General features: G+C 51.8%; 3 protein-coding genes across 4 annotated transcripts; 1 reads left to right on the forward strand and 2 right to left on the reverse strand.

Moving 5' to 3' along the window:
• On the reverse strand, positions 1 to 2,804 carry FAM229A (family with sequence similarity 229 member A). The gene is made up of 2 exons (XM_065421529.1): positions 2,686 to 2,804; positions 1 to 103 (listed from the first exon to the last, which is right to left on the reverse strand). Exons 1-2 carry the CDS (start codon positions 2,802 to 2,804, stop codon positions 1 to 3), a joined length of 222 nt encoding a protein of 73 aa, XP_065277601.1.
• Positions 2,805 to 4,410: 1,606 nt separating this feature from the next.
• Positions 4,411 to 7,221, forward strand: TSSK3 (testis specific serine kinase 3). The gene is made up of 2 exons (XM_065421858.1): positions 4,411 to 4,555; positions 6,560 to 7,221. Exons 1-2 carry the CDS (start codon positions 4,411 to 4,413, stop codon positions 7,219 to 7,221), a joined length of 807 nt encoding a protein of 268 aa, XP_065277930.1.
• Positions 7,222 to 8,953: 1,732 nt separating this feature from the next.
• On the reverse strand, positions 8,954 to 23,123 carry BSDC1 (BSD domain containing 1). Of its 2 annotated transcripts, none has more exons than XM_065421507.1 (11): positions 23,078 to 23,123; positions 21,942 to 22,026; positions 20,252 to 20,368; positions 19,076 to 19,243; positions 18,477 to 18,531; positions 17,598 to 17,713; positions 16,473 to 16,541; positions 16,102 to 16,183; positions 14,746 to 15,300; positions 12,551 to 12,654; positions 8,954 to 11,323 (listed from the first exon to the last, which is right to left on the reverse strand). In XM_065421507.1, the coding sequence occupies exons 1-11, from the start codon at positions 23,086 to 23,088 to the stop codon at positions 11,291 to 11,293; spliced, it is 1,395 nt and encodes a 464-aa protein (XP_065277579.1). In that variant the 5' UTR covers positions 23,089 to 23,123; the 3' UTR covers positions 8,954 to 11,290. The 2 variants fall into 2 exon arrangements, with proteins under 2 accessions (XP_065277579.1, XP_065277580.1); XM_065421508.1 differs by having other exon boundaries at positions 21,942 to 22,002; positions 23,078 to 23,102.
• Between the last annotated feature and the right edge of the window lie 3,278 nt (positions 23,124 to 26,401).

Here is a 26,401-nt window from a genome sequence, read left to right on the forward strand (position 1 = left end):
TTAGGTGGTCCGTGGCCTCCCGTTCCCGCCCATAGCAATGTAAACGTCAATAGGAACGTTGGGCAGGGTCAGGCAGTGGCAACCGGGGCATCTTCTCAGCTGCCTGCACAACGAGAGAGAGGGGTTAGTCCAGTTTCCCTGGGGGGTTGTGCAAAGCCACAGATTGAGCCCCTCAGCGTCACAGGTGCATGGTCTAATAGTGGCATATTCACTACCATGAGGGGTGCAGATCCCCAGAGCCCTCGGCCAGCTGCCCAGGGATCAGAACCCATCTGGCTAGTTGAACATACTCCACAAAGGATCCTTCAGAGCTCTTGTCCTCCTCCGGCTTTACGCAGGGAGGGAAGATTTAGGGGGATACATTTTTTTCCCCCATATCCAGCTTCTCTGTCAGCTGCTAGCAGCCTGGAGCTGGAATTGATGGCCACTCTGGAATTTTCTGCCTTAGGAATCTTCTGGCAGAAAAAGGACAACCCTCCCCCCCACCCCGTCCCAAATGCTCCCCTTAACAAAGGCCCTCAATGCAGAAGTCAGCCCTAGATGGGACGCAGGTCCTGCACAGAGACCATGTGCCTGAAGAGATAACGACCAAGGGGTTGCAGCCAAGCCCTGATGGTTGGCAATAAGTGGGAGGAAGCCGGCGCTTGGCAGTAATGAAAGAGTCTCTTCCAGGCAGCGATCTCAGCATGGTGAGGGCCCTCAGCCCAGAAATGCCCAACCTGGGCCATGTCCTCAATGTTATAAGCTAGTAAGAGGCAAAGTGCACAGTAGAGCCACAGATGTGTTAAGGGTACAGGTAGAACTGCCTGTTTCCATAGAGATGGGGTGCTAATTACAGCATTGGTCGTTGTCCGGTGATTAAAGACCTGACCAGTAGAGAAGAAGGTTCCATTCACGACCAGTCTGTTAGGTTTATAGACCGAGCCAGGCAAAAAATTGCACAACATTTTTTTGGTGCTAAATGCCGCTCCTGTGACACTGAACTATGTTGCGACTCCCTGTGGATTTCACCCCGTTGCCTGGGTGGGAAGAAATCGAAACAATTTCAGACAAACTCAGCCGTTTTGTTTTGACATTTTCTAAATGAAAGGTTTAAACTTTTCAGTTCGAAACCACTTTTCACTTCAAAATGTCCTGTAATTTTATTTTAAAAATGATCACAACTGGTAAAACAGGGCCAATATCCAAACAAAACTTCTTGTTTGACCCAAAACGGTTCGTTTTTTACTTTGTGGAATTACCAGCAAACCAGAAAATCGGTTCTGCACCCAGCTCTCTTTCTAAACGGACCCTCTAGCCCACGTACCCCCCTCACTAACCCAGCAGCCCCTGCCCGATTTGTCCCCCCGCTCTGCTCCTCGCTCTAGCTGAGCATCTGGAGCCTGCTCCTCCTTGCATCTCTCCGCTTGCTGCAGCCTATAGAGGCCAATGTATTGTAGCCCCGATTCCCCCAGAGGCGCCAGTTACGGCAGGGGGTGGGTTTGATTTTGCCCTTGTCTGATCAGCTATGACAAGGGGAGAGGCAGGGCGAGACATTGCATCAGAATGAAGTGCAGCAGCAGCAAGCAAAACTTGAGGTACAAGGCTTGCGCCCATAGGGAGAGCTAGAGGGTATAGCCCTGTTACAGCCCAGGGAGGTCTGGCTTGGAGTTAGTTACTTGGCCTCAATAGAAGTGTCTGACCCACAGCCTTCGCTCTCTGATGGAGGGGAGGCAGCAAACCGGTTTCCTCATTTTGACTTGCTTTGGGGCCCCTGCCTCAGCCCCATTGTACAGGATTCAGCCCACAGTTGCCTAAAGTCATCCCTGGGGCCAAATCAGATGCCAACAAACTCTTCCGACCAACAGGCTCCGAGTCTGGCTGCATGTTCCAAGCCAGGCCAGGCGACAGCCCCAGCTTCTGGTGCCACCCGGAATAGTTTAGCCAGCTGACAGCCATCCTAACCCCCTCAGGGAGCAGGTGTTGGGGGAGGCAGGTTTCCTTCCCTTTCCCTTGGGCACAGGGCGTGGAACTCGCTGTGACACTGATCTGGGGCAGGATGACTACGGCAGCGGCTTTCATCGTCCCCCAAAGCCTGATTTGTAGAGATCACAGGCCAGGGTGGGCCTGGAGAAAAAGGGGTGCTGAATGCAGCCCTCGGCCCTCTGGGCTCATCCCTGGCCCTTTACAGAAGCCCAGCGTGTTCTGAGTGGAATGGGCTGGTGAGCCAGCCCTGGCAGGGACGCAGCGTGGCAAGAAGAAGCGGGGAGCCCTGGAGGAGGTGTAGAGATTAGCGAAAGGGGGAGAGAAGGGACCATGGCTCCTATTCACTCTGCCCTGTAAAACAGGCACAAAGGGGGAACTTGGGAAAATTAGAAGGGCAACACACCTATTTCTAAGCCTTGAAAGCTTCACTTTCCTGGGGGAATTTGCTGCTGTAAGACATGGAAGCAGGGGGGCCAGACCATCCCAAAGGGGGGCCGTTCATAGCAACATCTAAGCACAGCAGCTGCCATTACAGCATCAAGAGGAAGGTTTAGGAAGTGCATCCGTTCTCATGCTTCAGGGCAGAACGGGATTGCTAACTGGGGTCAGGAAGTAAGCACCCCACTCCCCCCTGTATGGCTCTGGAGGCTGTATGCCTTCCTCCCAAGCACTGGGCACCAGCTGACTCATAGCAATGACAGCTGCTGCAGCTGCCCTTACCTTGCTGCAGTGTGCTCAGTGGCAACTGGCTCCTGGGTCTCTGGAGCAGCTGCCAGGCTGGGAGAATCTCCTGCCTCTATGGGGAATCTCCGAGCTTGTGGGGTCTCCTGGGAGCTCATGTCCTAGCCCCAGACCTGTCTGAGTAAAAGAAGGACCAAGGTCAGAACCTGTGTGACTGGGCAGGGTGAGCCCACGATTTCAGGCCCACCCCTGCCCCAAGCTGCCACACCCTTCTCTGGCCTAGGCTCACCTCTTGAAAGCTCAAGAGGGTTCCCAGGAATAAACCTGGCAGCCTGCAGTGCCTAGTGCAAAGGGCAAGATGTGATGGGGGCCAGTGGGAGGCACGGAGGCTGTTACATTGTGACACGGAAGGGCTGCTCTGACATCACAATACAACTCGTGTGTGGCGGGGTACGACCTTCTCCCTTCTCCCGGGCACAAGACTCAGGCCCAGGCCTTCTTGCTTACAATTTATTATTTGGACTGCGGTGGCAGCTAGGAGCCCCAGTGACCTAGTTCACATCTAGGGCTAGTCTTGGGTCAAAGCCCCACCGTGCTGTGAAGGTGAACAGAGGAACTGCCTCTGCTGGCCCCGGGTTTCCCCAAAAGCTCTGGGTCTCATGACGAGGAGGGCCCTTCCTTGACCGTGCCCAGATCAGAGATGTATCTGGGGTTGATCTTTGCTCCCTCCTGGAAGCTGATCCCCGTGGGGATACAATGTGGGGTTTAGAGCGGGATCTGGGGTAGCCCCTCACCCTGGACTCTTACCCTGTCCTGGAAACTGAAACTAAACAAATAAAGCCATCCTGCCAATTTGTTTGACCAACCAGGTCCATCTGATCAAACTCAGACTGTGAGCTCTTTGAGACAGGGACTGTCACTTGTTCCATGTCTGTGCAATGCCCAGGACAAAGGGTCCCTAGAGAAAGGAAGCAGTGTTGCCTATTGGCTGGAGCCAGGTCTCAGAAGGCCTGAGTTAAATTCTTGGCTCTGCCACTGGGTGACCTTGGACAAGTCACTTCCCTCTTTCTGCCTCAGTTTCCCCATCTGTAAAATGAGGTTAATTATACTGACCTTTGTAAAGCGTTTTGAGATCTATGGCTGAAAGCTGCTAGATGAGAGCTAGGTAGTTTTGTTAAGCACTATGTAATACAAACAACAGACATCCCAGCCCTTGTATTCATTTGAGGTCTAGTCTGGACCCTCCCTCCCCCACCCTCAAATTCACTTGGATCCAGCCTTGAAAACTTGGTCAGATCTGCACATTTAGTGATAATACAGCAGCAGGCTGTGAAATATTTGGGGTCTGTTCGTTATGCCAAAGCCTGTGTAGCGCTCAGCTATAGAAGCCCCTTACCCACGATCCCCACCAATAGGTCTCTGGAGATTTATCCCATCGCTGCGCCTGGAGTGACTCAGTGCAGGGTTGTGGGCAGGTTAAGTAACTGCCCATTTGGGGTGCTCGCCCCCTGATTGGTGCAAATCCAACCCCTTTGACCCATGCAACACAAGGTTACATCATAATAGGGGCTGAAAGTTTTAAAATATCCCACCCCAGCTGCCCCCGTCATCACGGGACTTTGTCTAGGCAGGAAAATGATCTAGCGTCCAGGGCTGCAACTCTTGCAGGCCCTGGTTAGGGAGAGAAGCAGAGCACAGAGATGTCATCTCCCAGCATCTACAGGATGACCTGAGAGAATGACCAGTCCAAAATTCAGAGAGGAGATGGAGGAGTTTTTATTCTCCAATGGCTACCAGCTGGGCAAGACCATTGGGGAGGGGACGTACTCAAAAGTGAAAGAGGCCTTCTCAAAAAAGCACCAGCAGAAAGTGGCAGTTAAAATTATTGATAAGATGGGGGGCCCGGAAGGTAAGAGGCAGCTCTGGGAGGCGGTTCTGGGTTAGATGCCTGAGGAATATTCATAGACTCTAAGGCCACAAGGGACCACTCTGATCATCCAGTCATGGGATAATCTACTGAACATGAGCTCCCAGTGTGATGCTGTGGCCGAAAGAGCTGATGTGATCCTGGGATGCATAAACAGGGGACTCTCGAGTAAAAGTAGGGAAATTATTTTACCTTTGTATTTGGCACTGGTGTAACCGCGGCTGGAATGCTGTGTCCAGGTCTGATGCCCACAATTCCAGAAGGATGTTGATAAATTGGAGAGGGTTCAGAGAACAGCCATGAGAATGATTAAATCATTAGAAAACCTGCCTAGTGATAAACTAACTGGATTGCGCTCTTAGAGTCTAACAAAAAGAAGGTTAAGAGGTGACTTGATCACAGTCTATAAGTACCTATATGGGGAGCAAATATTTAATAATAACAGGCTCCTTCAGTCTATCGGAGAAAGGTCTAACATGATCCAATGGCTGGAAGTTGAAGCTAGACAAATTTAGACTGGAAATAAGGCATACATTTTTAACAGAGAGAGTAATGAACCGTTGGCACAATTTACCCAGGGTCACGGTGGATTCTCCATCACTGACAATTTTTAAATCAAGATTGGATGTTTTCTGAAAGCTCTGCTCTAGGAATTATTTTGGGGAAGTTCTCTGGCCTGTACCATACAGGAAGTCAGACTAGATGATCACAATGGTCCCTTCTGGCCTTAGAAGAATCTATGACCTTCTCTGTAACAGGCTAGAGAACTTCCCCAAAATAATTCCGGTTTGAACTAGTCGTCTTGTAGTTTGCCAGGCATCAAGGTATTGGCGCCTTAAACTGTGCATAGTACCAAATATCTCCACTGCTTTGCTTAGGGCCTACTTTTTCCCTTGTGCAGAAAAAGCCTCTGGAGGGGAAAACTTACCTGAGAAGTACTATGAGAATCTTCTCACATCGTCTTCCACATTATCTCATCAGGGGAGGATCGGTGACTTGCCACAAACTTTTCCTAACAAAACACATTTCAGGTTTCCCTACTGGATGTATTAAACTAAAATAAAAGGTTGACTAGGAGGTGGGTTCCTAGGGGAGGCTGGTCTCTCCAGAACTCCTCCAAGGCAGGGGACTTTCCCTCTTGCCTCTAATTCAGTTGGAGGGTCTGCTGCCAGCGTTTCACAGACTACCCACTCTTCATCTTCCCCACCAACTGGTGGGTGGTGCAGTAGCTTACTGGATGCAAAGGGGGCCGGATTCACTTAGATGGCTCTGATTTCCTTGTAGAACATGTGTACAAGAATTCAACCCAGACCCTCCTCTAGCCAGCTCACCAGGCTCGTAGGTTGGGGTAACCGCAGTGCCTTGCAGATCACCTCCTATAGCACATAATGGTATTTACTTGGCCAGATCTGTGTCCTAGACTAAAGCCACAATCAGATAAAAGATTCTAACAACTACACCTCCTCGCAAAGCAGAGTAAAACCATTAAAACAGGGTTTTCCCTGTGGAAAGCAGAAAGCTGCTAAGGGGGCATAAGTTCTACAGGTTTGTTGTTGTTGTCGTCGTCGTCCGTTAATCAATTGAAAGATCTGCTCTAGTTCAGCTACAAAAGATGAGGCTGGATGCAGGAATCGGATGTGAAATCAATATGCAGGAGGTTGGTCGAGAGGATCAGAATTATGGCTTCTAGCCCTAAGATCTATGAAGCCAACTGAAAGTAAATATGTTACAGTGCTGACCCTGTGATCACTTTACAACCAGCCACGTTCCCAGGGTTATGAATGGGAAAGCGCCTCCTTTTAGCCCCAGTTTGTGACAAACAGGGCCCCTGCCCCCCTTTACAAGGCAGCCTCCATTGAATGGCCAAAAGCCCCAGGCACTGCAGAGATACTGCATCCATGAAAGACAATACACACTCTTCTCGGTAGCTAGCGGCTCCCTTGAGATTTCCCATGCCTTGAATGAATCTGTCTTCTCTCTCTTCAGAATTTATCCAGAGATTCCTGCCTCGAGAGCTCCAGATTGTCAGGCGCTTGGATCACAAGAACATCATCCGGGTGTACGAGATGCTGGAGTCCGCCGATGGGAAGATCTACTTGGTGATGGAGCTGGCAGAAGACGGGGACGTTTTTGACTGCGTTCTGCACGGAGGTCCTTTGCCCGAGAGCCGCGCCAAGGTGCTCTTCCGCCAGCTGGTAGACGCGATCCGCTACTGCCACAGTTGTGGCGTGGCGCACCGGGACCTAAAGTGTGAGAACGCCTTGCTGCAAGGCTTTAACTTGAAGCTGACTGACTTTGGATTCGCAAAGTTGCTCCCAAAGAATCGTAAGGAGCTGAGTCAAACGTTCTGTGGCAGCACTGCCTACGCTGCACCTGAGGTGCTCCAGGGCGTGCCCCATGACAGCCGGAAAGGGGACATCTGGAGCATGGGCGTTATTCTGTACGTTATGCTGTGCGCTAGCCTCCCCTTTGACGACACCGACATCCCCAAGATGCTGTGCCACCAGCAGAAAGGGGTCTCCATTCCTGGGCACCTGGAGATCTCAGACGAATGCCAGGATCTCCTGAAAAGCCTCTTGGAACCAGACATGATCCTGAGACCTTCCATTGAAGAAGTTGGTTGGCACCCATGGCTGGCAAACTCTTGATAAAGACCATGTCACGCTCTCCCCAAATAAAGGGGACAGATTGCTTCCAAAATGCTTACATATATTTTAATGTTATGCTTGGTTTCCAGTCTATCCTTACACCCCACCTCTCCTCCTCCCAGTGCCTTATGCAGAGGATGGCGGGCCTGCAGGGGAGGACTGGGGGGTTGTTCCATTTCACACCTTCATCAGGGATTTTACTCATTCGAACAAACCGCATGGTCTGAAGAAACCTAACAGTGTTTGTGCTGTTTCCTTGGTAGCTGGGCACCTCGCTGAAGTGGGGAAACTTGGGATAGTGTCTGGCCACCTTCCCAAGACATCTCTAGTGATAGCACCTCCAGAGAACACCCCAACTGAGAGGAGAGAGTAAGCAGAGAAGTTGGCTCCTCCATGTTGAGGGTGGGGGAAACATGGAATATTACAATAGGGTTATAGGAGTAACAAGGGGAAATCAGTGGGGAAAAAAAATCTGCTCAACATCTTAGTCGTCTATATACAAATGAAAGGAGTAAGGGGAATCAACAGGAGGAACTGGAAGCTAAATTATCTTAACTGCCATCACAGAGACTTGGTGGGAAAAGTGTCATGATTGGAATAACGGTATAGGGCTGGCAGGATAAAGGCAGTATTGCATTATATATCATTATATACACACTTGTTCTGAGGTCCAGAAGGAGGTGAGAGGCAGACCAGTTGTGAGTCTCAGGGTAAAGATAGAAGGGGTAAACAATAGGAATGTCACGGTAGGGGTCTACTACAGACCACCAAATCAGGAGGAGGGGGTGGATAAGTCATTTATAGAACATATCACAGAAATATCCAAAACATAAGACCTGGTAATAACAGGAAACTAACTATCCAGACATCTGTTGGAAAAGTAACATGGCAAAACACAAAATTTCCAGTAAGTTCTTGGATGTGTTGGGCAGACCACACACTTTCAGAAAGTGGAGGAAGTAACCAAGCGGAGAGCCAATACTTGATTCTGACCGACAGGGAAGACTTGGTAGCAAATCTGAAGGTGGAAGGCAGTGTGGGTGAAAGTGACTATGAAACGATAGATTTAATGGTTTTGTGGAAAGGAAGGAGTGAGATCAGCAAAATAAGGACAGCGGACTTCAGAAAAGCAGACTTTAACAAACTCAGAGAACTAGTAGGTAAGGTCCCATGGGAAGAAAATCTAAGAGAAAAAGGAGTTCAGGGGAGCTGGCAGTTTCTCAAGGAGACAATATTAAAGGCACAACTGCAACCTATCTCGATGCGAAGGAAAGATAGGAAGAATACTAAGAGGCCAATATGGCTCCCAAAGGAGCTCTTTAATGACTTGAAAATCAAAAAGGAATCCTACCGAAATTGGAAACATGGACAAATTGCTAAGGAGGAGTCCAAAACAATAGCACAAGCATGTAGGGACAAATTCAGAACAGCAAAGGCACAAAATGAGTTACACCAAGCAAGGGACATAACAGGCAATGAGAAAAGAGGTTCTTTAAATACATTAGGAGCAAGAGAAGGACGAAGGAAAGTGTAGGTCATCTACTTACAATTAAAAACAACCTTGACAAACTGGAAAATTGCTCTGAATGGACTGTCCAGCCTGCCCCCAAACTAGACTCATGCCCAAAGCAGGGGCTGCCACTGGGCAGCAAACTACACCCAGACCCATTTCAGAAGGATGGCCACACGTGGCCTGTAGGTGGTGGAAATAAAGACAACCCAACGCAGGCAGCTGATTCTGTAGAATTCCTTTAATTTCTGTTAACTGCAAGTCTGTAAAAGGTTCAGGAGAAAGTTGTCGTTACAAAACTAACAGCTGTTAGAATCTCTCTTTTGCCCCAGCTATAAAATGCTCCCAGGAGATGCAGTATAATTTAAAATAGAGAATATTGCACAAATAACCAAGAGGTTAATTAACAAACGAAAAAGAGTTACAAAGAGAAAGGCAAGCTCCGCGCTTGCTCCCAGCTCCAACCTTGGGACATGAGCTTCCAGCTGGGAACCATACCTTTAAATGAGACTGGAGTATATACAAGGGGGTCCTCGCTGGGCGCAGCACGAAGCGCGAACGACATGGCCTCAGATACTTCCAGATAGACACCAGTCTCCTGGCAAAGGGCCCAGCTACACAAGGGTCCAACCACACTGGGGGACCTAGTTACGACAGGGATGTCTCCTGACTTGGCTCCATCTCAGTAGAGAGGGGACCTAGTTGCATTTTTCCTGCGTCCCTGAGATGCACCGTAGCCTAGGACAGAGCTAGGCTGTAGCATGGCTGAGACCCTTTGAATCAATTCTACAATGACAAGCTGGAGACATGTTGTAGGCTGGTCCCTGGACCTGGTGGGCTTTGTGGCATAGACAGCTCTCAGACAGGGATCTGGATGACACAGCCACCTTCAATGCACCCACATCAGCTGCTGCTGCCACTGGAGAATCTCCCCATGGGAAAATTGACACTCCAAGGCCCCAGAAGGCTAGTGCTGTCTAAAAATATAGGGAAACCCACAGCCCCAGTGAACTGGCCTTTAAAGAAGCAGAATGACCTAAAGAAACCATGGATAAAACCAATACTTTGAAGGCCAGAGAGTGGGGTAGACGCTGTCCCTTTAAGATAACTGTGTACTGGTGACATCCACTGGGGAGCAGCATTGTGTGACAGATCAGAAGGACAAAGAGAGAAGGGAACTCCCCTCCTCTCCCAGAGAGACAGACCGAAAGGGGGTCTACAGCAGTCAACAGGGGTGGGAGAAAGGGAGTCGGAGCCTTGCAGGGGGCTCAGCTGAATAGGAGCAGAGACGATCTAGCAATATTTGGAGTGCATGGGGGACAGGCAGGTCCTGCCAAGGAGGTGAAAGGGAGGGGTGGATTTCAGGAGAGGGATTCAAGCAGCGAAGTCAATGGCTACAGTGACCAGCCCCTGCCACCAGGTACCATCTGTTGTGCAAGATGCTTTTGCCTCCCGCTTTATGTAGAACAGCGAAGAGTGGTGGGACCTGCTGGCAAAGGCTGATGTTTAAGTGGTGGCCACCATACCTACGTTTGGTCTTTTAAGTGACCAAGCCGGGTGGCTGGTGCACACAGACAGGGGCAGTTCTGCCCTGGGTCTGACCCAGGTCCACTGCCTGCTCAGAAAAGCCCATTCAGGAGAAAACTACAAGCATCAGGACGTTGCCTGAGGAATTAAGGATAACAATTAAAAGTGCTCATCACCCAGCAGAGCGGAGAGAGGCAGTGCAGATAGAGTGGGGGATGGTGAAGCGACTCCCTTTGGAGGCGGGCTGCTGCTCCCGCAGCTGGGAGTTTGGGTTTCCAACTGAAAAGCTGCATCCCAAGGAAACAGAAGGAAGTGCCGGGATTTCTGTAGCAGCTTCTAAGACAACAGGCCAGGTTATGGTTCAGGAAGAGGCAGGGAGACAGTTAGTTCCCTCTAGAGGAGCCTGGCTCTAGATCAAAGCCTCCAGCCAACTGCCTTTCCTCACAGTGGTAAGTGTAGCAATACAAAGGGGCTTCCAGTGCTGCATCTCCAGCCTCTGGTCAGTCCCACTTTGGGGCCTCTCTCAGAGTTAGTCTGGCCTGGAGTTTGGAGTAATGAGTGAACAGGAACAATTCGCACTGAGGAGCCTTCTAAACTGCTGTATTGTAGGTTATATTCACACACAAGTAGACAGTCAGCAAACTGACATCCTGCCAATGCAGACCAATCCCACCAGGTGTTCTAGTGTCCGGTTCGATCCCAGGGCCCCACTGGCCCCACCTGACCTGCCACCCACCCCAGGCCTCAATCTGGGCAGTCAGTTTCAACTTCGCTGGTCTCTAGGACCTAGTGAGAAGATGCACCCCCCTCCCTAGCACCCCTATGCATATGAGTGTAACACCCGTTACCACCTCTTCCAGCATCTGAATGGGTCATGAGTTTGAGCTACCCCTAGGATTTAGCAGGGAACTCCTCCAGCCTGGAACTGAAAACCCCAGCACAGTTACACATGAAAGGAATAGTCGATCTGTGATTTAATTCACATTGGATGGTGGGAATGAGCCTGTGACACACACAGAGGAAGCAATCGCCTTATTCCCAGTCCTCCCACTCTTCATCTTCCAGCTGTAAACAGGAGAGAGACATCTATTAGTTGGTTTAGACAATACACCAGCCATCTGCCTCTGGGCGCTTTCGGTAGCACTGGACACTTAGGGATTGTCTACACTACCGCTTAAGTCAATGTCACTTACAACAAGGAGTCTGGTGGCACCTTAAAGACTAACAGATTTATTTGGGCATAAGCTTTCGTGGGTAAAAACCTCACTTCTTCAGATGCATCTGCATCTTCACTTGCATCTGAAGAAGTGAGGTTTTTACCCACGAAAGCTTATGCCCAAATAAATCTGTTAGTCTTTAAGGTGCCACCAGACTCCTTGTTGTTTTTGTAGATACAGACTAACACGGCTACCCCCTGATAAATGTCACTTACGTCGCCCATGGGTGTGAAAAAGTCACCCCCCAGAGCGACACAAGTTACAGCGAACTAAGCGCTGTCTACACTGGCGCTAAGTCGGTGGGAGACGCTCTCCTGCCGACATAGCTTCCACCTCTTGCTGAGGTGGAGTAATTATGCTGATGGGAGAGCGCTCTCCTGTCGGCACAGGGCGTCTTCACCAGACGCGCTGCAGCTGCGCCGATGTAGCGCAGTAACAGACTAGCCCTTAGTGTCCAGACAAGGCAACCACGTCCGTGCAAAGCCTGGCAGACAGAACACACCTTGATTGCTCTAGTTTCACTGTTCTGGGAAACAAGTGTTCCTTTCTCAGTAACCGTCCTAGTAGGGTTTAAAGGGTTAATCCCCTCCCTCTCTCTAGCTAGTCCCTGCATGACTTTTGTGGGCAAGAGCCCAGATCCACATCTGGCTCCCGCAAGGCTGTTCTATTGTGCTCAGGGTCCCCACTGCTGGAGCGCGAAGAGTTCCGGTTATTCAGCTGCTACTGGCTGCCCAGCCCAGCTTCTCTTTGGGAAGAGAGGCAAGAAGAGCAGCAAACTCCGTGGCTCTCTAAAGCACATTGTGCTGCACTGCCTTGCTGTCTGCAGAGAGGATGGGCCTTGTTCTGAAGCCCAGGGATTTCCCCTTAGTTCCTACATGCTGGGATCACTCTCCTCTCAGCTCTGTGACAGAGGGAGTTGGCAGCTGACTCCAGGCGGGAAGCTCCCAACAGTGGTAGTGCTCATGCACAGGTGCAGTGAGAAGCCTCTGAAAACAACAATGCAGGGTGGATTCTGTTCTGGGAGGGATCTTCCACCAAGTTAGCACCGCCCCGCCCAGCGCGCTGTGTCTCTTACCTCTCCGGACACCTCCACCTTCGAGAGCGCCAGCTGCACTTCTTCTTCTGTCATGTCCAAATCAAAGTCTTTCTCCCAGTCCTCACTGATATCGGTGCTGGAGCCTGAAATCACATGACACTGAGGTTAAGCCCTCTAGAAGGCAGAGAGCAAATGGGAACTCTAAAGGCTTTGGTGGGACCTGATGATGCATTGCGTTTCTCAAATATTTTACATTAGGGTCCCTGGCTCTTTAGAGTGAAGCAGATTTCATCAGCCCAAGATCATCCTACTTGGCTCCTGCCAGCTCACTGCCCCAGCTTTGGGGGCCCAAGGTTTGGGATTAGCGAAAAGACCCCTCCCCTCCTCTGGCCCTGCTATTCCCCAGCAAGATGTTAGTAAGGGCAAAGCAGGGTCCCTGAAGCAGCTGACCCCAGACTCCACTAAACAGACAAGGTCTCCTGGCTCAGGTGTTCTGAGAGCTGAAGACTTGGCTCATGCCAAAGGGTATCTGCAGGCCCAAAGTAACACAGAATCCAACTCAACCTAGCCACAAGATATCAGCAAAACTGAGGAATGCTAAGGCCATCTACCTCCAGGCTTGACTAACCACTAACCATCAGGGACCTTAGGTAAAAGAACATGACCAAGTCTTTGCAACGCCCAGATGATACCGACAGTGCCCAGGGTCTCCAGGTGGAGCCTCTTCAAAGCACATGCATGCCGAGGACAAGCTCCTTGACCGTTTGCTTACGTGGATTTCTGACCCATCAGTGAGACACCAACAAGGAGGTTATGAGGCAGACAAGAAGCCAGATGAGCAGGAGGGGAAAATCTGCCATGCCCTCCTGAGCTCACTACTGGCAGATGGAGGAGGGTAGGGAGTAGGTCTGGGCCGAACCGGACCCGGACTTCCGCTGTGTTCGGAGTCACTTCTGTTTGCTGGGGGGTGAGAGCAAAGGGGAGCTCTGCCCAGCCCCACTCCCAAACAAGAGCCAAGCTTTAGTCACAGAGCAAATGCAGCGGGTAAAAGGGGACAAGAGCTACACAGGCATTTGGCGTTACCATGACCCGGCTAACACCCCCTCTCCCCCGTGTGCTCTGGGCTGAGAGGGCTCCTCCCAGCTGACCAGAGGCCAGGTTATTGATGGGGGCTCTCAGGAAGGAAGAATTTCACACCATCACCAAGTACCTGCCACCATCCTGGCATTCTGTAGCCCCAGGGGTGGCCAGGAGGGGAAGAGGGTGCCCTACTGTGTCCTGTTGGGAAACTCAGATTTCTTCTTCTTCTAATTTGACTCCCTTCCCCAGTATAAACCCACATCTAACGTACTAAGCCTCCTTCCCAGGTCCTGCTGCCTGGAGCTCAGAGGCATTTCCAGTGGCACCAGTACCTTTAGGGCCAGGCCAACACAGTCAGGGGACATGCAGTTCACTTCAGGGTGGTGTTTGTACCCCCATGCCTGTGTCTGGCTTGCTGCCGAGACTCTTACCATCACTAACTGTTGACGCCCCAGACCCTGCACTCTGGCTTTTTAGATGCCTCAAAGAGATAAGCAAAGTTAAGGCTTTCAGAATGAGATGAACAAACCACAGCTACACCACGATCCCAGGCCACCCTGACCACAGATTGTCAATAACTTGAGTTGCAAAGTTTGACCCCCCCCAAGTGGCAAAATTGTGTATTTCTGATTCTAAATGAGAAGTGAGGCAATCCAGCCCACCACCCTTCATCACACTGAAGGGTCAGATCCAGCACCCTTCTCCCTCCCAGAGCTCCCTACAGTCACTACAAAGCCAGAGAATCCATAGCCGCCCCTCGGTATGCTTTGGACAGCGAGCTGGGAAAGGTTTGTTCAGGACCAACGCAGAAATCATGTACTTGGCTGGTCTAGAACTTGCTCCACTACAGGATCTGCCTGTGGGGGCATCTATAGATAGCCAATCCCCAAGCTACACCTATGTTAGCAACACACGGAACGCGAATAATCAAAGGCTCCCAATGTGGGATCATCAGACACAGCTCACCAGTTCAGCGCACTCTCCAGCTCACAGGCCTTTCACCCAGGAGTCACAGCTCAAGGCCCATTTAGGCTGAACCCAGGACACAGAGGAATAAAGTGTGTCCATTATAAATCAGGCACCATACCCCTGAGAGCTTTGTTCCCTAGGGGAGGGTCCCCGGTGAGGGCTCAGTGCTGACAGCAGTTACCCACCTTTCTTCCCATTGTTGGAGGGAGTGGATTTTCCGCTGTCGGAGTTCAGCTCAAAGACTCGTAAATCTGTCAGCCCATCCTCTTTCAGAGTCTCTATCTGGGCCGTGGGCTTGCTCTCTGCCTGCTCCTTGAGCCCCGCAGAGCCCAGTTGCTCTGAAGACACTGCCAGCTCCCGAGTGGTTGTAGGAGGATGTGCAGATTCTGCTGGTTTTGGCCGGGAGCCCTGCTCTTCAGAAGTAGCTTCCAGTAACCTTTGGGAGAGGTCCCTGGCCCCGGACAGCTGCGCTCCAGTCTGTAACTGTGCATCAGGCACAGAGGCAGGGTTTGCAATCTGAGTCACAAGGGAGACACTCTCGCTGCTCTCAGATGGGGTCACCTGGGCTGGGACTGCAGCAAGACCAGACCAGCTTTCCTCTGCTGGCTCCTTTATGCTGGGGATGGGACTTCTCTCCAGGGTCGGGGGAGCAGCTGCTGCAGGGACCGATGATGTTTGCTTTCCCTCTTCTGGAGATTTCACATTCACACAAGGTAGGGGCGACATCCCCAAAAATTCCTCTGTGGGGGGGGGGGGGGGGAAGAAGAGTGGAAAAGGATTTCAGCACCTCTGTATGAAGCACAAATAGGCAGAGAAAAACTGCTGAAAGGAGCACCTCCCTCCCCAACCACGGGCATCAGAGCCCCCAGCCACTGCTGGGAGCAGCACCAGCACCACAGCCTAGCGAGTCCGCTTGTTCCGCCCCGCCCACTCTGGGGATAGGCCCCGCTAAGCCTCCCTGCCAGTGAGCGCTCTGGTACAGGCAGCACACCGGAGCAGCAGGCCCGGCTTGGAGCTAATGCACACAGGAGAGAGTCCTCAATGCCCAGCTCCGTCCCAAAACTTCCGGTGTGAGCCTGGGCATGTCACTTCGTCTCTCTGTGCCTTGGCTTCCCTAGCTGTAACCTGGGGATGATCCCACAGGGGAGCTGAGAGGATCAAACCATTGAGGTTTGGGAAGCATTCTGAAACTACTGTGACAGGAGCCACATCTATAAAGCAGGCAGCCCCAGCGTTTTAACCAGCCTTCCCTCCAACTCTGTTCAGAGCAGGTTTAGATAGCACAGTGGTGCCGGGAGCATTCACCTCGCCCGTGCTAAGGCTCCCACTGGCGTTAGCATGGTGCAGCCGATAGCGGTAGTGGGCTATTTTGCGCCACAAAGCCGAATACAGACAGTGTCCATGGGGGGGGCTGTTTCAGCTGGACTGGGGAGCTGGTTTCATGACAATTAGCAGGAACCATTCTACAGCACCCGTTCTCCTTCCCAAATCCACCGTGGGTCTCAAAAGCTCTCTCACAGCTTCCCTGCCATCTGACTTACCCTCTTCCTCTTCCCAGCCTGGCTCCTCGTGATGCACGCTCTGCTCCGCCCTCTGCTTCAGAGCTTCCCTCCGAACCTCCTCCTGCGGGGAAATCACAGCTGCAATCAGGAGCTGCGCCCACACCATCTCCTCCCAGATCCCGGCCCTGGTGTGCAGCGCTCCAACCCCTGCAAGTTCCCTATAGCATTGTCACTAATGGCAGGGACTTGGGGAAGGGAGCCCAGTTCTCTGCTGCTGTTCAGGGGATGGCAACGCTTCCTCTGATCGGAGGGTGCATGTTGAGTAACAGCCCCTTCGCACAGCTCCTCACCACACTGCACCCTCCACTTTAGCTTCCTTGCAGGGGAGACCTCCCTCCCCCCGAACCTACCTGCTCCAGGTGATGGACTTTATAGAAGTAGCGCTGCCAGAATTCGGAATGGGAAACAGCCACTGGGACCTGGGACCATTGGAAGGAAAGAAGAGAGGGAAGGATTCAGTGAGGAGGGCCTGGGGATGCTGCAGTCTCTGACCTCACTCCCCTTGGGGTTCCTCTGCCTTCTTGGCAAGGCCTGACACTGCAAACCCTTTATCCTTCTGGCAGAGAACAAGTCCAGGGGCTCCCACTGGAATCCATTGACTGATGAAGCAGCCCCAGTAAAGGGGTTGCTAGTGAGCAGCCCTTCCACCTACGACAGGCCACCTGCATCACCTCAACGCTCCCAGCCCTGCAGACCTGGGGAGAGAACAGCAGGGAAACCCAGGTCTCCCACACTAGGCCACTGCTCCCACCCACAGGTCCTTGCTCGGCGTATCCCAATCCCATCTCCCTGAATAAGACAATATTCAAAATCTCTTATTAGATCACCAGGCACCATTCTGAGTCACTTCAGGCAAGGGCTGCCAATCGACCAACATCAGCAACTGCTTGCTCTCTCTGGGCTGACCATCACTCCGTTCAGAGGTGGGGCAGCTTAACCAGTTGTATAGAGAATAGAACCCAGGCATCCAGACTCGCAATTGCCTGCTCTAACCACTAGACAACACTGATTTCCCTCTGCTCATTCAACTGCCCCATGACTTTGCCACTGTGCCCATACTCCCCTGGCTCCAACCACTCCTGGGACCGACTGTGCCCTAGGTAAGCAACCTGCGTTTTCAGGCTGCAGATGACTTGCTGTCAAACATCTGCTGGAGACTCATTACCCAAAATTCACCAAGATGCTTAGACAGACAGAGGCCAGACAGCTCCAGAGCAGCACATGACAACTAGCTCTGGACCTGCGATGCTGCAGTCCACAGGCAGAGAAGAGCCCAGTGAGCTACTTGGCAGCAAAGATGCACAGGTTGCCCTGCTTGGCTAAAGCATGTTGCCATCCCCCTCCATCCCAGGCCCTGGAGCCCAAGGAGTACAGTTTCCTCCTCATATCTCCCCTGCCTCCCACACGCTGGAGACTTCAGGCAGGTCTGAGGCTGCCCAACCACGAGAGAGTGCAGGAGCCAGGCAGCGCCTCACCATCTTGGTGTAGAGAGCCCGGATGGAGGGGCTGGTCACCAGCAGCTCCGAGATCTCCCCTTTCTTCTCCTCCAGGTTAAACTGCGAGAGCCAGGACTCAAAGAGCTCCATGGGGCCTGCATGGGGGAAGCAGAGAGAGGTCCTTGGAACAAACGAGACAGGGACAGAAACACAGGGAGTTAAGGGGAAACATGCTGTCTGGTGCGATCAGATGACATTGGAGTGAAGGGGTCAGGCTAAGACAGCAAGGGGCATCACAGAGGCAACAACCTGAGTCCTAAGGAAGGGAGCAGGAAGCACACTTCACTGGCTAAGGAGCCCAAGGTGCATACTCCTGCAGAAACACTGATGGGATCCATAGCCAGCCCCCGCCCACAAGAAGCAGGTGAATGAGAGGAGCTAGAAGTGCTCTTGACAATATCCCTTTAAAACTGCACATCGGGTAGGTGGGGGGTGGGTTGCATCCATGCCCACCCACACCCCACCCCATCTCAGACACACCACTTTCTCTGCCTTGCCCTTGCCCTGTCTCTCTACTGGAACAGAGGCTCAGCATTCACTCTTTGGCAAACTGCCAATGCAAATTGCTGGATTCCCAGCTCCAAAATCCCAGAACAGGTTAATCAGGCAGCAGCTCCGCAGGTTCCCGCACAGCACAGGGCATGGAGCCTCAGCCACACCTGGGCAGGGTCAACTCATAGGCTGCGAAGTTAACTCAGTTGCCGTGGCCTCTTTGCCAACAAGCAGCCCATGAAGCCAGCTGTGGTGGCGGTCTGTCACGGGGGCACGCGTCTACAGGGAACCCAACCCTGAGACCCGCCAAACACCACACACGCTAACACCTCAATGTCTCCCCCTCCAGCCCAGCCCTCGTCCTACCATCTGGTTCGTTGCAGTAGGTTGCTGGGTCCGACTGCAGGGTGTAGAGACGAGCCTGCAAGAGAACACACGCACGGGACGGGACGGCCATTAGCATGAGGGGCAGCAGCTGAGCCCAGTGATGAAGGGGGGTCTGTCTCACACACATCCCTGGTGGGAGCAGAGGCGTTTCCCACCGAGCAGGCAGTGAGGGGCATTCGGCACCTAAGTTCCCTCTAAACTGTGCGGCCGCGCAGCAGCCCATTAATCGCCACGCAGGCGCTCAGGGCTGTGGCGGGGAGAGATGCCTCTCCCCCAGCCCCGGACCTGCCACAGCCAGGGGAGAGGCTCCTCTCCCGCAGCCCCAACCCAGCTCCGGCCCAGACCTGCCACGGCCGGGGGAGAGGCATCCCTCCCTGGCCCCAACCCAGTCCTGGCCCTGTCCTCTGCCCCAGCCCTGAGCCCCTTCCTGTACTCCGAACCCCTCGACCCCATCCCCGCCACATGAATTTTGTTATATGCACCAATGTGTCACACATCATCTCCATATTGGTGCACATAACAAAATTCATTCCACCCATGCATGGGAAAAATTAGAGGGAACACTGCTCGGCACATACCTTGGTGCTGTTGTACGGTTCTGTAGTCCCAGAGGGTGTTGCCATCAGTGTTATGACATCGCAGTCGATGGTCTTATCTGGCGAAGGAGCGAACGTATCCGAGATGACGCCCAGGAAGTCTGCGAGTCCCTTCTTCACCTTCTCAGTCGTGCCTGAGGAGCCTTCCGTCTTTGCAAAGAGAAAGACAAGGGAATGATCTAAACAATGGTGCCTAAACTGGAGACAGTCCCATGTGGTCTTTTCCAGCGTCAGTGTCCCTTTAAAGAGAGACAATTCTCCTCTCCTCAAAGGGTGGTAGTGGGGGATTGTGCAGTCCGGGCTGGCCTGAGATGAGGGGGTGGTGGTGGGTGGTTAGGCGAGGTGATGGCAACAGATAGGCAGGGAACAAGTCTGGGCTGTGGGATGGGCGTGGGGCGGGTAGGAGTGGCTGGTTTGGGGACAGGATAGGGAGCTGTGCTGTCATAGTAACAGCCGTGCAGGGCAAAGGTCTCCTTTGGGTCTAGGAAAGGGGAACCCATCTCCAGGCTTACCCCGACACCTAGGCAGAACATACTGTGCCTTTCCCTAGTGGCACAGGGGGAAGCTGATTCCAAGCCTCACAACAGCAAAGAGAATGGGAAACCAAAGAGGGCAGGGGAGAAATTAGTTCCATCCAGTCTCCAAGCAGGGAATTCAGATCCAACTAGATATCCCACCTTCCTCCCACCCCAAATCACACAGTCCCACTCTCAGCTAAGAGCTTCCCCAGCCCCAAGCAAATGGAAATTAGCAGCAGGATTCCCCTTGCAACATCTGCCACTGCTGTGCAGAAACCTGGCCTGTGGCTCCAAAAGGCACCCCGCCCTGAGAGTCACAAATAGAAAGCAAGAAACTGGCCCTTCTGGGAGTCACAGCATGCACCTGCCCCATCCCATCTTGACAACTGTGAATGGGGCACTGACATCAAACAGTCCTGGCAGCCATAACAAGGGAATCACTTAGGGTCATCACAGATACTTTGCACTGGGGAAGAGAGTTCAAATTCAAAGTCCAAGAGCGATGTGAATTCAGGTCATGCTATAAAGGCATTTCCTGAAAGGATAAGTCTGTGTGCTGCCAGAATCCCGTTTGACAGCCAGCTCCACTCTCTCGAATGAGAGCAGGAGGCAGAATCGTGGCTTGCCTGCTCTTACTTACAACCAGTTTCTCCTTGACCACGCTGGCCGTGGCAGCAATAGTGCATGCGGTATCATGCTGCACCACCTGGGTGAACTCAGTCAGGTCCCGCTTCATGAACTCCAGTGCTTCCGTGGACTACAAGACAGAGGGACATAAAGTATATCAACCTCGGATTCTCACACAAGTCCATCTTCACCCTAGGAATATCTGAGACATCACAAACCCTGGAGCAACAGAGGCCTCTAACCTGAGGGACTATTCCGTATATGGAGATGACAGGGCTCTCGCAGGTGAGGCCCTACCAACACCACAGAAATAGTCATGTTTACAACACAGCTGGGAAACACAACCATGCCCAAACCATGTTACAACATGTTCCTTTCTTGCCAGTGCGGATAGAAAAATGACGTTTTAACCCTGGCAGACCATTAGGCTAAAACCTGACTCCTTATTTGTCATGGACACGCCAGCGCACATTCTAACAGCAATGCTGTAATCACGTTTCCAGACTGTTTAGAGGTGATCGATGCCATAGTGCCGACAGGGCCTTAATAAAAGCTGTCACTAGTGCACAGATCTACAGGGATAACTTTAGATGTAGCAAAGCAATCGGATTATTTTGTATACACACTTTCTTGGCTCCTTTATTATTGTTCCAATAGCCTTTGAACAAAAGCTGCAAATATATGGATGAGTCACGTTGCCTAGTTTCAATCTTAGTGTAGCTGAACGTCTCAGTCTTATGCCTTTGCGAATTGCGATGGGGGGCAGTATGCTCTGGGCATTCTTCTTCCCACTGCCTGCAGTACAAGAGGCCTTTCCAAAGTGCAGATCTAGAACTCCAATGTAGTTCAAGCTTGCAAGTGGCTTTTCACAGCTCACACCTGAGGTTAGGGTTAGGGTTTCTGTTTGAATAAGTTAAGACTTTCCAGTAAACAGATTTCCCCAAGAATAGTTGGTAACATAGAAGTAATGAACTGAACCCTTATTAGAGCAATAACACTTTACATTTACACAGGACTCTCCATGCCAAAGGATCCCAAAGCCTCTCATAACATCAAGCTCTGGGGGGAACTGCAGCAACTGACTAATACAGGGCATCTCACACAATGTTGTTAAGAAGGGAAATTTTGGCTAAGGCTGTTAACCTAAAAGGAGCCGTTGGACAAGTGCCACTAGATAATTCACATCTTTGCAGAGCAGCCACACTCTCTGCTATCAGGGGCTCAACCAACATTTCACAGCTTACTTTATACTAATCATAAGTGACGGAATGAAGTTCTGCACTGCAATACTGCTGCCTTACCCCAGAGCTGCACAGTTGCTTAAGAAGTGCATTTTTAGAAAGCAACAGAGAGCATGTAGGCAGATTGAAGATAATACCTACATCATAGCTAATGCCCAGTTTATGTTAAACACCAAGCTACAATCCATCGGGAGAAAAGGGCATTCACAGAATGACTCAGCCCCATAGGTTACTTTAAAAGACAATGTAGAAATCAGGAAGAATTTCCAAAGGGAAGAGGATTACACAGCAAAACAGAAAACACCCTAAGAGAGGCTCCTTACTAGGCCTGGTCTGCTCAGGTTACAGAAGAACCCACAAGAAGAGTGAGAAATCCAAGTAAATGATTGTGTTTTTTCTATGGGAAGATGCAAGATTTCCTTAAGCAATAGCTTGTCCTGTTCCATACAAGCAACCTCCTACCTTCTCTTTGACAGTCTGGTAGCTTTGCTGCAACCAGCTTCTCCACCAGCCTCCATCTTCCCTGTTACAGGATAAACATATGAAGCTGAAATTGTGAATTTCACATTATAAACTCACACCAAGGAGTCCATGAAAACATACATACATACCCCACCATGTGAATGAGCTACAGCCACCGCTTCTCTGTGTTCAAACCCTTTGGGCCTTCAGAGAACCTACCCCCCCACACACACCCAGCAACTCTCCTTTCAAAGGTTTAAGCTCCAAAAGGGTTGCAATTAAATGCAAACTATCCCTGCAGCATTTCCAGCCCACACATTGCACCCCTGGGCTGTGGCACAAGACCCACAGTATGAACCAAGCCATCTCCGTTGACTTGCAGAGTAAACCCAATCCCAAAAGGAAGCAGGGAAATTAGGGGGGTCAGTCCCCCTTAGTTTAATCATCTCAGGGAGAGTCAGTAACAGTGAGGAGGGCAGGCTTGGTTGGTTTTTAAACTATAGGATTTTAACCAGACCATGTTTCTAAGCCTCTCCTGTTCACAACCCCCATCAGAAGACACACTCTCCATTTTCCCCATGGTTTCTGCCACACCATAACACTCTTCCCCCTATACAGTCAAATTCCCTGCTACCTTCAACCCAACCCACCAACCCCACCCAGCGAGCTCCCTTCCCACCCCCTCTGTCCCCCACCTCTGCCTTCCCACCACCACCCTCTGCCCTCCAACCCCACCCACCCCCCTTCCCACCCCTTGTGCCCCCCCACCACCCTCTGCCCCCCCACCCCACCCAGCCCCCTTCCCACCCCTACCCTCTGCCCCCCCACCCCACCCAGCCCCCTTCCCACCACCACCCTCTGCCCCCCCACCCAGCCCCCTTCCCACCACCACCCTCTGCCCCCCAACCCCACCCAGCCAGCTCCTTTCCCACCCCCCTTGCCTCCCAACCTCACAAAACCAGACCCCTTCCCACCCCCCTCTACTCCCTTCCCCGTACAGACCAATCCCTTCCCACCCCAACCCCTCTGCCCCCCACCCCGCCAGCTCCCTTCCCGCCCCTCCCACACTAGGGCGCCCCCCTCAGATCCCTTCCCCCACCGCCAAGGCACCGCCCCCCGCTCTGCGTTGCTCTCACCCTTCCGCCATTTTGGACGCCTGACGTCACCAATATTTACTGACCTTTGACGCCAGAAGCCCCGCCTCCTGGGCGGGCTATTTTTAGCCACAGCCCAGTGGGGGCGGGTCACGGGACTCGCACCGCAGCGGTAACGTCACTTCCTTTTTCATGCGGGGCTCGGCCCGGAACGGGTACGGTGGCTGCTGAGGGTCAAGAGAGATCGAGCGCTCAATATTAGCCACCACCAACCCGGGAGTTAGAGCCTGGGGCCCTGCGACCCCCGCCCGGCCGCCCCAGGGAGGTGGGGCCTCTGGGCCCCAGCGCCCACCTATGGCTGGGGCCAACCGGTGCTGTAGCGGGGGGTGGGGGGCGTCTCCCTGCTGGCCCTGAGGGCCCAGCCCCACGCCGGGCGCTGCCCCGGGGTCCTCCCTCCCCACTCCCGCTGGGGCTCCCCGGCCCGGGCCCCCGGACAGCGCTGCGCCGAGCCCTGTGGCGGGGAGCCCCTGGCGCAGCCCCCTGCTGTGGCACCCCGCGCGGATCCGCTTCTGGGGGTGTTGCCTGGTTTGTTCCCATCACAGACACCCCCGGGGGTCCCCGCAGAGGTGGGGTAACGCTCAGTCTCCTGCCTTGGCCAGGCTGGTTTCTCAAGCCGTTCCCTAGGGGAATCCCGTCTTGTGGGAAAACAGCCTTAGGTGCCGGTCTTGTTTGGTACCCCGCTTAATATCTCCCCCTCTCGGGGCTGACTGCTGTTTCTTCTAACATAAGGACCCTGCTTTTGCCTGTTAATTGTCCCACCTGGCAGTGTCAACCTGTCTCCCCTACATCTGGGCTTAAAGAGAAAGGGCTCAGGTATTCCTACAGTCTGCTTCCGAAGAGCTCTATGTTAATTGGTTAGCTTGTCTCTCTCACCAACAGAAGTTGGCCCAATAAAAGAGATTACCTCACCCACCTTAGCTCTCTAGTTTGCTTAACAGTAATATAACTTTATATAGGCCATAATTACTGGTAGAGTGAAGTTGATCTGTCACAGCATCATCTAGGACTCCGGCAGTGTGAGATTTCTTTCAGCAGCGTCCTCTGTGCCAGGCAGCTAGGGCCTCAGCTGAGTGCGCTTCCTCTGAGCAGCGACAGCTATGATCCCAGCTATGGGAGCTTCCTTACAGCAGCAAGCTGCCAAAATCAACAAGGAATCCAGCAGCATAAGCATCCTCACAGGAACTAGCTTGCCAGAGGTCGTTAGGATGTTGGTGGTGATGATTGTGCTGTTTCTACTGTACAGCTTTCTACTCTCTCTCTTTGCTGCAGGCAAACCTCATGTTCCATTTTCCCTCAGGGGAATGACTTCAATGGCAGTGCTTCTGTGTCAGCGAGAGCACAGCTGTGGTCCTTATAATTAGCTCAGAAGCACAACCTTGAGTGAAAAGAAAGTCCTAGAAAAACCACCCCCGACAGTGAGGCTGTGATGAAGACAAACCTCCCAGCACCCACGAAATGTTTGATTCACTAAATACTCCTATTCAGTGCATCCTCATGAAGGGCCTGATGTCTGATCCTGAAGTGCTGAGCGTGGGAGTTGGGGTGTTTGTGGTCTCAGGATCTGGCTTTTGGTTTCAGCTTACAAGTGAATTTTTGCATCCTGTACTTATGGACACTTGGGATCTTGGGCTAGGAATGAGAGAGAGAAAAGGGAGACGGATGATGCTTCATAAACATTTCTATTGCAGTGGTGATTGGACCAATTTTGCTGTGACCTACTGGCTATTCTCTGGTTGCTTCAATATTGTGCCCAGTGGAAATGGCTCTGTGGTCACTGTGTCCAGAAAGCCCCATTGCTGTGTTCTCATCACTTGGGCACAACTGTCCAATGCATTCTCACATACATACATACTTTGAGTTCAGCCGCAGTAGCCTGCAAGGGTTAAGAACATAAGTGGGTTTTTTTCACTTATGTTCTTAAGGGTTGGGACCAAGTCTTTTAACTTTGTGCCCCAAGATGGAACAGTCTGAGGCAGCATAAAATGGAAGAATTATGGTCATATTGTGCTGGGGGGAAAAAACCTCTGCAAAATATGAAGACAGGATGTATCTTGCCCTCCCCTCAAATGTTGTGAAGCAGCATCCCAGGTTTTCTCAAAAAGAGAAAAGGATATTTTAAATAGCTCATCTCCATTGGGTTCTCTTTTTCACACACTGTCCTGGCACCAGAAAAGCAGCAAAGAGGGCCAGGGAATCTACAGAGCAAACTGCAAAATGCCCCTACATACAGTATACGTTCATCCCCAGCTGCTCCTTCATTGGCACCAGTTTACACACATACTCACACACATTGGAAAGGTTACTAACTCAGTTCTATGTGTCCGTCACAATTGCTGGCTGCATTTACAACTGTCTCGCAACACCACAAATAACCGAACAAAACTAAGAAAGGTCAGTTTAGGAAATAATTCCTTCCTCCCCCACCTTGCAAAGGAACCCAACTGAGCCAGGGCAAGTCTGAGCAAACAGGTAAGTCTTGCAACATACCCTGCAGGTCAACAAATTGGCTCTGTCAAACCAATGGAGGAATTGGATTCCAGAGCCAAGGCCACTCATCCCACTGATAAAGCCCTTCTTCCAGCCCCCCCGAAAGGAATTCAGACCTGGGGACTGCTAGTAATATGTCCCAGCTGATTTCAGGTGGTGGGATGATGCATAAGGAGCAAGGCTGTCCTGTGCTGGTAACAGAGGAGAACATGTTCACATTTGTGCTCCCTCTCTGTCTATATTCACACGTGCACACACCCCGCTCCAGAGGGAATGCCTCATGCAGAATAGGAGACATGCTTGGCTATTAAATGGCCAATGAATTCATGCCATCTGCTTCAGATTACTAGCTGAGTGACAGCTTCACATGGGTCAGTGACTCTCATTATCCCAACAAGAGGCTGCCATGTGCCTGCATGTCAGGAATTATGCTTGATTTTTTACACTGCTGATTAACTAGCGATTTCATCCTCTGCCCATCTGGGTGAATTTAGGGGGGATGGGGACTAGTTCACTGGACATTTGGGGAAATGTTGAATGCTGGATTGCACAATGTTTGTGTTTCAAAGACCATGTGGTGCTATTAGATGCTGGCAGATTCCCAGGGGCTGTGCTCTTTATCATGCAAGTTATAAGTCATTCCTGCTACAGTCTCCCCCCATCCAGATCCTAAAGCTGGTGGGGACTGAGTGTTCATTTTACTGTAAAAACTAACTGAGCGTGTTTATCCCAGAACCTTGCTATGCTGGGGCATCATGTCTCCTTGTTTTTCTTCTCTCATGGGATGATTCTGGAGAGGTGACTAGGAGATGCAAAGGA

This window comes from Emys orbicularis, chromosome 23 (genome assembly GCF_028017835.1).
Source record: "Emys orbicularis isolate rEmyOrb1 chromosome 23, rEmyOrb1.hap1, whole genome shotgun sequence".
In the NCBI taxonomy this organism is placed as follows: domain Eukaryota; kingdom Metazoa; phylum Chordata; order Testudines; family Emydidae; genus Emys; species Emys orbicularis.